At 38.3% G+C, this 11099-nt stretch overlaps 1 protein-coding gene across 6 annotated transcripts in view; it reads right to left on the bottom strand.

Moving 5' to 3' along the window:
- Pex19 (peroxin 19) overlaps positions 1–11099 on the bottom strand; it is a 212040-nt gene that overhangs the window by 8856 nt on the left and 192085 nt on the right. For all 6 annotated transcript variants that reach the window (XM_067091988.1, XM_067091987.1, XM_067091984.1 and 3 more), the window contains exons 5-7: positions 7589–7759; positions 1276–1362; positions 488–577 (exon numbers count right to left, since the gene is read on the bottom strand). In XM_067091988.1, coding sequence (XP_066948089.1) covers positions 488–577; positions 1276–1362; positions 7589–7759 — 348 coding nt within the window. The remainder of the gene's footprint in view (positions 1–487; positions 578–1275; positions 1363–7588; positions 7760–11099) is intronic.

The raw sequence follows: 11099 nt of genomic DNA, 5'->3' as shown, positions 1-11099 counted from the left end.
TCATCAAAACAGAGCTTGTTTAGTGTTAATTCTCTTTATATGGCCCCAACTCTCAGGAAAATGGCATACACATTCCAAATGTCATACAAAGGTTATCTGAGATCCAAATACTGTACTGTATCAAGTTAGCTTTCTCCAGATGATGTAACTTGACAACACTGGAAAATCACTGGTTACACAAAAGATGATAAACAAAGAGAACCACTACAGGATGACAACAATGTATGCAAAAATGGTGGTGCTGATTTTGAAAATGCTGAAGCAAAAACTGAGTTATGTGTAAGAGAAAAGGGTTTAATTATAACAAATACTTCTTAGCTCATTAAACTTGTTGAAATTTGCTTCCTTCATTATTAAAACTTACAATTATTATATCTCATACCTTCTCGCTCAATTTTCACAGAAAAACTTACGCAGATCAGTTAGTTGTTCTATAAATCTTCCTAATCTTCCAGGGAGAGTTACATGTAACAAAAAACTAACTTACCTTTTGCATAAACTGCATGATCTTCTCAAACCTCTGGCCTTTAACTTCATCAGAATCAGAATCTTGCTCTTCTTCATAAAGCTGTACAACCTGCAAAAGAAGTCAAAAGGCAGTACATTATAATATATCTCCAGTGTATGTTCAATAAGTATGATCATGTATTGTTGATAAAGAGATCTTAACTTTACCACTCATGAAAATCATCATGAAAATTAGCAAACTAATAGCTTATTTCATTTTCTTCTGCACAGACCAAAGTTCTTTTACAAACATTTAGAACAGGATTCCATAGTAATGTATTCAGGGCTGCAAACAAATACTAGTCTAAGAACTGGCATTTAACACATCATAGCAAAGCTGGCTTTCCTTCTGTATTACTCAAAATTGTAAAAATCTTAGTAAAATATCCTGTGTGCTACAGGTACTTGAGGCAATCTATATATATAAAAATGGATGTGTGTGTGTGTTCCAGCATAACTCTGAAACGCATTAAGCAATTTCAACTAAACTTGGTTTATATATGACTTGCTATCTGGAAAAGAATACTGTGAGGTAAGACATCACTAGCACCAAAGGGCACCAAAGGGGGTGGAGGTGGAAAGGGCTTCCCTGAAATGGGGCTTGTTCTACCAGTAGACTTAGCATCTAAATAAACTCAATGGGTTTATCATACTACTAGTCAACTTCCATTTAAAACAAATCACAAAGAAGTGTAATTGAAGCCAGACAGATGTTTCTAAGAGGAAGAAAACAAAGAGAAGTGAAAAACAATTCAAATAAAGCTGTACCTGTTTCATAACATCATACTGCTTATTGTACCTCTCGTATTCATCTTCAGGTAAGCTACTTCGGTGATCTGCTAACCAATCTGGATACTGAAAAGTTAATATTTATAAATGAATTTGTAAAATTACAAGCTTATAAAAGGTCTAAACCCTTTTCAGTACAACAATTTAAAGCTGGATGAGTGACTATTTCAACATGAGTCCAATGATATTTCAGTAAAGGAATAACTAGCTCAACTAAATTTCTTCTGTAACATAAAAAACAAACAACTTAAATAACTACATCATCAAGAGATTAAAACACAACTACCTAAGTACTGGGATTCATCCATGCAATATAATGTCTGAGTATCAAATGCTGTTAAGTGTTCTCATCACATTCCTGTGGCTAATAAAGTTCCCATTATACTTCAATAAGATTAGTTTGAGATGGGAGGTGGTGGTAATATATGTATAATAATGATTTGTAGGTTACAAAATAACAAATTTAAGAAAATGCCATGCTGACTTTGGCAGCTGGCAGCTGAATGATGTCAGTAGTCCACTGCCATGTGTCCCATTGTCCCATGAGGTGTGCTATTATAATCTTTAACTAAGTAGTGAAAAATGGAAAAAGACAAATTTAAAGAGGTTGAACTGCTAGATAAGAAGAGACCAAAGGCACACTGTTGGCATTATTAATATTATTACCAATACTGAATATATGCAAGCATTTATAGGGCACATAAATAACCAATAAACCATCTAGCACAAAAAACAAAAAACAACATAATTAAACTTTTAAAAAATAAAATGGATTTTATCACAGAAAACCATCACTGATACATACAACACATTCATTTTTTTACTGTCCCAGATATTGCAATTATCTTATCTAACAGACAGAAAAAGGAGCATATGTGCTACCAGGATTCATGAGCAACAGCAGGTAACTGCCTCACTTTTTGCGTATTTAGAATGTTACCTGAAAGGTCAACAAGGTTGAGAGAAGGGGATTTCATATGTGAAAGGTCTGCATTTAAAAAATTAATTTTTTCCTAAAATTAAATGTTTCACCAGAAATCCACCACTCAAGTAAGCAACATAACCAAAAGAGCAATCTAGGTATGGGACATTTCAAGCTCCTAAGCACACTGATTTGGCTAATGTGATCTGAAGGATCCATAAAGCTCTACAAACAACAGGAAGTCACAGATGCAGGGATGAAAGTAAACATAGAATACAATGCTCTCAGAGGAACAGGGTGTCAAATAAGATGGAAAAAATCCATCTCAAAATAGTAAGCCATGTTGTTTTTAGCTTTTAGATCACTACAAATCATAAGGTACAAGGGAAGATAAGGTATTAGGAAGACGAAGAGCTATTTAAATACTCAAATGATGCATGCACTCCTGATCCCACTGTTACTACCAGTCCCAAAGAATGAGTATCCAACTATTCATGCATTATGTCCCTCAGTCAAAAGGGTGGCAAAGGTTACTGAGCCCTAACAGGAACCTGCATTTAAAATTGCATTGACTTCAAGTATGTTTAAAAACAAAGGTTGGGGAGTGAGCTCAAATTTCAAGAATTAGACTCTTCACCTTCTCTGCTTCAACTGATACACTACTATAAGCTATTAGAATGACCTGCCTAATCAGCAAGAGATTGTGTTTTCTGAAACTTTCTTCCTAGAGTGCTCTGCTGAGCAAAATAGTTTGGATATACCCTTACCTAAGTTCATGGGCCATTGGAGGTAGAGGCAAAATGCTCTGCCTGGACAGAGCAAATTCCCTTCATTTTGAGAATGAGAAGCCAAAGAAGGAACGATGAAAGGCTCAGCAGACCAGTCTTAGATTACCTGCAATTTATGTCTTCACCACTTTCAGTTTTAAATGATAATCCTATTGAACTCTAGCCCTTGTAGTGTTAAGACTATTCAACACTGCATAAAATTTTCTGAGCATACTAAACTCTAGCTTAGCTTGGGATATGCATGGTATTACTTGACAGTGCATGAAGTTTGCTGACTTACCTTGAAAATGCTAAAGACAAGACAGTGACATTCAGCATGAGATTCAGAATAGATGTCTCTCCCAAGGCCTTGTAGTGCAGTTTCTCTTGACTCTACAACACCAGCAAAAGGTATCAGTTAAGAGATATGTCCTCCAAGGTACCCTTTCTCTGAGTGCTGGCATAGTCTCTTTAATTTGTCTTCAATGGTATCCTTTCTCTATGCGCTGTCATAGCCTCTTTAACTTCACTGGAGAGTTCACACCTTGTTCACGAAGTTAATAAACTACGAAGCCAAGACAGACAGCTTTTTCATTTGCCTTGGCAACAAAATTAAGCTAAATAGATAAATAGAAGGGATAACAGGATCACAACCCTTTCCATTACATAAATTACAGAACTGACAGAGGGCAACTATTGAAGTTCTGCATTTGCTGCTTATCTTGAAAACCCTCAAAGATCTCTCTGGATAACTTTTAGGTTCTCAAGGAATTACTGAAAAAGAGACATGCTTCTTTCATCCAGGGAACTTCTGGGGATTTTTTGTCGAAAAGGCAGAGGCAGAAACCATTCATGTTCTGGCCAAGGTGGAACTACAAGTCGTCATCAGATTTCTACTGGTTTGGCATTTATCTAAGATTTCCTTGATCAGTCTGAGCAAAGGAAAAGTGCAGGCTTTAAGAATCTGACAACTGTGCATCACAGCATCTATTTTCCAAGTTCCAGGACTTGGCTAGATATAGCAATTGTTTGGTAACTTGCAGTTACGGTTGATGCCAAACAGATCCCCTAATCCAGTACATCATATCTTCCAAGCAGCCTTGCAAATGGATGGTTGCACAGACCTTTTCCGACAGAAGGATCTGATTTCCCCTCCGGATGTAGCCTGCTACTATCTTCCTGAGACAAACCATAATAAGAGTTCAACTTTTTCTGCCTATGCTAAAACAAAGATGATCAACTTCATTCCTCCCTGATTTCTTACATAGCTAGATGACTGTGGATGAATTTTCGGTTATGACAACCACTGCCTTGTCTATGCTTGTTGGGAAAAAGCCTGAAGAACCTTGAAAACTGGCTTTAAATTTAGAAGGTGATTTTTTTAAGGCAGTCAATCTCTTGCTAAATGATAACTGATGTGTGCAACAATCAATGGCTTGTGACACCTACAAATAGCAGGATCTCCGGTGAAAGGAAACATGGGTACATCTATTTTGATCTTCCAAAGGTCTTGCCACCTGTAAAGGTGTTTCCACACAGTGTCTGAAACTCTGACCTGGAAACTGTTAAGATACATTATGGCCAGGATCTACAGAGACCACGTCTTGAACAAGCTGTCAGGAACTAGCCTCTCCCAAAGGATATGATGACTGATCAAATATTACCAAATCTTTGCAGATGGATTCATTCTGCAAAGGAACATATTCAATGTGACAACAATCTCTGGATCCTGTCCTCTGTTTGGGGGAGACTACAGTAGAGCTTTGGTATCCATGGCCTTCCCGAGAGAAGTAGCTACTGTAAAGGATATCTCTGGCACACTGCCCAATGGCAATGCACCCTCTACTCATGGCTAGGAAGGCCCCTTGCCTTGTCTGGAAGTCCTTTTTGGTTTCATGAAGGGAAGGCTGCTCCTGACACCAGACACATGTGTGGCTGCAGTTCCCTTTATCACTCCAGAGGGTTTGAAGGAGAGAGCATGGTAAATTGAAGTCCAAGCTGTCAGAGCATGGTAAAACGGAGTTCAAGCTGTCAGTGTGTCTCTATTCCACTGCCTCCTCACCTCACCCTTTGGAATGAGTAAGGAGGCTTCCATTACTGGACAGTTCCATGGCAAAAGACTACTCTCAGTCAAACCAGTCTCAAGAACAGAGAGAAGACACTAAGTCGTGTCTTCTCAAAAGAAAGTTTCCCCATAGGCTGGCGCTCTCATTCGAGAGTCAAATGCTTTTCCTCCTGACACCATAAACCTCCTAAACTTTGCTTTCTCATCCTCATATGAGACACCAGCAATGGCGAAGTTAGCAAACATGTTCAACCAATGGTTGAAGCCATGATGCTGCCTGGAAGAAGGTTGTGGCAACTAACTCCATGGGTCTTGACTTTGCTGCTGAGAAGGCCTAACATTCCTACCAGTCTCTTCAGGGGAAGGTTGTTTGTCAGTCAGCAGAATGAATTCAACTGCAAGGGAGTAGTCTTGGTATTCTCCAGCATGTAGAATTTCCTCTGGCATGACAACAGAGAGGGCAGGATCTTGCTCAATCAGGTAAACAACAAGAAACCCTCTGATCCAGAGATCAGACCATTCGCCTAGTACAAAACACCACAAGCTACCTGGGACTATAGCAGAATCCAAGTGTGAGCTAAATCAACAAGACTGGGTTTAGAAGAAGTGCCTGGGTAACCTACACCTCGTTCTTCTGGAGTTCTGATGGAGCATGACCCTCTAGTCCTATCAAATCACCGAGAGCACAAGAACGATCCTCTACCACCAGAAGGGATGAGACATCAGCCTGCCTCTGTGACTGCTCATGGGAACAAGGAGCATGTTCAGTTCTGATGGTACCAATTAAAGAGCCACAAACCAAGGATGACCTGTTATTCAAATGTGGTTCTGAAACATAGCAACCCCTACTGTGAGATTTGGATTGTTATAGGCAAAAGTTGAGCAAGTAGAGGTCAAGGGAGAGTGCATATGAGCATCATCATGCACAAGCACACTAGGGGCTAAGGGCTAACCAGGAACTAATCGAAGTGCTGCACAATTAAGTATATGCAGATCATGCCGATCCTCTAGGTCTCATACAGTGACAACCTATCCTGCATGAACCCCGTCTGCATGCGTATGATCAAGGGACTGTACATGTGAGGACTGAGAGGGTAGTGCTGCCTCTACCACACATGCCTTGGCAGATGTAAAGGGAAGTGAACATGGCCACTGACCCTAGAAGGGGAGGGTCTCACTCTAAGTCCAACAGGACCTCTTGTGATAGGGACTCTTGGATAACCTCTTTTCCCAGCAAGATAACAAAGGGGCAAAAGAAATGGCGGAGGAGGGGAAGGAGGAGGAGGAAGTGTGCCCATGCTTCTCCATCTTACCCATTACTTGTACCTTACTATCCTTTAATGGTTGAGGCAAGGAATACTGACATTAATGGAGCACAAGCCATGTTTGATGCCATGGAGACATCGCCCATGGGTAGGACAACCACTATTGGAGGCTCTACAAGGTTGAGCTCCTTAGTGGGTGCAGCAACAACCAGATGGAGAGCCTGAAGACTTACCTAACTCTAAGTGGACTCAAAAGGAAGCAAATGATGGGCTGCCCGGAACACTGAGAGAAAGCCACATCTTCTACAAGTACTAAATTTCATCATCTCTGAAGCATTTGACGCATTAGGGGTATGAGGTGGTGTGGCATGTGCAGGCATCAGGGTCTCACCTGGATGACTGGAGGTTCCCCCAAATCACCCACCTACCACAGTTATCTACCTTGTTACAAAGTTTCAATGACCAACTCCAGCTCACAATGAGGAGTTTTCCTACATAAATGGTGATAGTTTGTATTACTGTAAGAAAACATATATGTTCAACAAGGTATATGACAGTACATAACTGTGCTACAAGTTACAATTTTCAGCAAACTTATTCAACCGCTCACCATTATCTAGCACTCTGGCTTCATACCTTCAAGTTTAAAAGTTTTGTTGGACCTATGTTTTTTGTTAAAAGCTCTTACCAGGTTTAAATATTCAATGTATAGCCAGACAGATTTTTCACAGCATTTATCTTGCATATGTCTTATGCAACAACATACATACGTAAATCAACAACCATTTTAATGCTTAGGATGTGAGGATTCTCCAAGCGACTTGGTCTTCATATGATAAGCTTGGCAATAAATTTTACCCACTAATGAAATACTTCCATAATTGTTGCAATATTTCTGGAACTTCAACTCTTGCAGAACTGGACAAATTTAGATTCTATTAATCTCTGAGACACAGCTTTCTCTGTTCAAGTTTAACTATTGTATCTCTTAAAACTTCAAAGGTGATCAATCATCTAACCCCTTACTAATTTCACCTGCAGTTAACAGTTCCAAAGGATTTATCATTAGATATTTACCTCATCACATGCCACCTTAAGCTTGTTTAAAGTAGGCATATCTCTAATTCTGCTGTCACCTCTAACTGAAGCTGTAAAACTAGTAGTAGTACTCATGACCTTAAGTTACATAAATATCACAAAACTACTACACAGCACAATAAAATATGAGTATTTATTTATATGCTGACACCTGATATAAAAAATAATTGTTTACTTTATCTGTAATTTCCTTCATAGGGGGGTAGAGAACTTCCTTGGAGAGGATATTTTCTAGCATCACTTGCATCAGAGGGAATAAACCTCCAAAACCACCCTCCTCTCCTTCGCCTCCACCAAATCCTAGGCTCTCAAACATTTTCGTCATGTCTTCTGCAGTTGGCACACTCTGAAAATGATCAGCTTCATTAGAAAAGGAATATCTTAATGAAATTAAAATACAACCTTGAAAATAGTTTTCATACCCCATAAATACAGACCTTTAATTTTATGTAATCTATAATACCAGCAAGGTATATTTTATCCAAAAGCTGAATCATGAACAACACAAAAAACTGTCAGTCAACCAGGTAAGAACTATCTACAAGGAAGACCTTTTACGCTACAACACAAATGTTACTCTTCACTGAATAGACTGAAGATGATATTGTCAAAACAAGTCAAAGGGGCTGAGATGCTTGTTTAAGCACAACTAAGGAGTATTAGCTAGCAAAAAATTAGGGTGACTATTCACTGACTTGCAATAAATGTGTTGCCTACTTGATATGTCAATAATCTACCAATTAGATCTCTTCTGCTAATTTTTCTTCTACTCTACCTTCTGTTATCAGAATGGAAACTGAAATCCAAATAGTCTCCAGATCCTATCTCCTTTAAGTCTTTATACTAGAGCACATACTTGAATACTTATTCTGTCAAGTTGTCTGGATTTCCATTCTACTTTTAACTTGATTGTTGTTGAAGTACCTACACTACAACAAATAATTTCTTTTCAGGAGTATCAAAGAAAGACTCCTAGCTTTGGGAGAACACTCAGTATCCTAAGTGTTGCTAACAAATGTGGCTATTTGACCACTGCATTGCAAATTAGAGCAGAAGGGATTTTTTTCCTTTGTTGAGCTGTCATGGAAGTTATCACAACAATTCCAGCAGCAAGGCACTGCCCTAGCAAGAAAGAGAAAAGCACAGCTGCTCCTTGCCATTCACTACATTACTATAAGAGAACTGATGTTTATAGTATCTCTGACTATAAGAGAACTGATGTTTACAGTATCTCTGAAGGAGACTCAAAATCTGAAATATGGACTTATAATTGTTGTTTTCATTCTAAGAGAATCAGGAAGTTTTAGCTGAAAAAGTGCTACATTTTCAGGGAAAAACACCCAGTTCATTCCATCCCAGGAAAGGATTCAATTTCTGAAGTGAAGTCAGTGGAATCAAATGAATCTAATGAATCTCTCACTCTCCCCTAAACTTTGTCTAAATGCAATCCTCACTTTTCATGACTATATGCAGTGACTAACTTTTCAAACTATAATTTTTTTTGCCATGGAAGATGGTACTGGCAAATTACATTGTATTGTTTTTATGTGCATAGTATCCAGACTGCTATATATTTCAATGAGAGAACAACCTTCCAACTTCATCCTGCTTTAATTTTTTTTTTTTACCAACAATACCAAGTTATCTGATCATGTCATGATTATATGTGTGCCATAATATGCATACTGTCATTGCTTTCTTTTGCATGACAATATACTGTACCACTTTCTCCCCCAAAATACAAACAAAGCAGTGAGAACATGCAGTGATAATTACTACCACCATTTGGCAAATATTAACACATGATCAAATAAATTGACACAGAAAAATAAAAGGATCAAATTTCAACACGTTCCCATATAAACATTGCTATACAGTACTGTACACTGTACCCACGTCAGAAAAATCTGTTACTGCACATACGGTGTTTACACCTATCAGCATCCTAATAAAACATGCAAGAATTACATAAATACCTTAAAATTCTTACTAATAATGTATTTACGATTGCAACATATAAAATGAGCTGAACATTACATTACCTGTGGGCGAGACTCAGGTAATGCAAATACCACACCTCCTTCCTCTTCTTACTAATCTAGTGTTTCAACCAGAATTACATGACTGCTTAAAGACCTTTCTAGAATCTTGTATGTCTGGCCCAAAGGATTAGTTCTTAACCAACTGATGAATCCAGAGGCAAGCAAAGTCAAAGTTAAAGCTGCACAACTAAAACAATACTGTAGATGGAGATAACATCTCATCCATATGCAGGAAGTGCAATATGAAAAAGACGACCATAAACCACATAGCAAGCAAATGTCCAGCGCTTGCACAGAACCAATACAAAAATACACACAATTCAGTAGCAAAAGCCCTCCATTGGAGCCTGTGCAAGAAACACCAGCTAGCTAACAGTAATAAGTGATATGAACACCAACCTGAGGCAATGATAGAAAACAATCAGGCAAAGAACCTCTGGGACTATGGTATCAGAACTGATAGGGTGATACATGCCAATAGACCTGACTTGACGCTGACTGACAAAATCAAGATGAAAGTATCACTCACTGATACTGCAATACCATGGGACACCAGAGTAGATGAGAAAGAAAGAGAAAAAACTGATAAGTATAAAGACCTGAAAATAGAAATAAGAAGGATATGGGATATGCCAGTGGAAACTGTACCCTAGGCATGATCCCAAGGTTAATGAAGAGGAATCTGGAAAAACTAGATGCTGAAGTAGCTCCAAGACTCGTGCAAAAGAGTGTGCGATTAGAAACAGCGCACATAGTGAGAAAAATGATGGACTCCTAAGGAGGCAGGATGCAACCCCAAACCCCACACTATAAATACCACCCAGTTGAATAGGATGACTGAGATAGAAAAAAAAAAATAATCATAATAAAAGGATACTGTAATCACCTACCAGCCTCTTTCTCAGGCTCAACTAAAAATGTACTGAGGATTGCAAATCATATCGTCATCTTACTATAAAATGGCCAAAATCTCTAAACTGACTTCAGCTTTAAAAAGGCAAGCAAGCTAACACACCTCTGCATCAAATGGGAGCGAAGACAATAATGACAGTATAGGGGCTCTATTTCTTCATCATTAACTTAACTCCCCTCAAAGATGAACCCTATCCATATGGAAAAAGTCAACATGGGCCACTGACTTTAAATTCAAGCTTCCAATGAATATGGTGTTCATCTGAAAGGAGTAACAGAAGGTAATAGGAAATACAGAAAGAAGAGATCAATTATTAAAAAAGAAAAAAAGAAAAATTAATAAACAGACAAAAATGTAAATTATACAATACAAGAAGAACTGTTTTAGGAAAGTAACTGCATTGCATCTTTGCTTGAACTTTTGATGTTCCAACTGGACAACATCTTTAGGGAGACTGTTCGATAGTACAATGGTGTGAAGAATAAAGGACCTCTGGACCTGAAAAGTTTGACAGTGAGACACATTTACTGCATATTTATTTCAGAAAATATGGCTGCTACAATTTTAAAGGACACATATATGCATTTCATAGCTTCAATGCTTTAAGATGTGATGAAAGAATTTATGGAGTCAGATGGAAGTAGGTCGAGAGACTCGAGGTAAAATCTTTGTGTTCAGCAAATAGTTTGATTCCTCAGCAATATTGCCGGTCAGGTGATCTTCCGAAGTGT

The sequence above is a fragment of the Macrobrachium rosenbergii genome, chromosome 48 (genome assembly GCF_040412425.1).
Source record: "Macrobrachium rosenbergii isolate ZJJX-2024 chromosome 48, ASM4041242v1, whole genome shotgun sequence".
NCBI lineage: Eukaryota > Metazoa > Arthropoda > Malacostraca > Decapoda > Palaemonidae > Macrobrachium > Macrobrachium rosenbergii.
The sequence above is the reverse complement of the archived record's forward strand: the minus strand, read 5'-3'. Positions and strand labels throughout refer to the sequence as shown.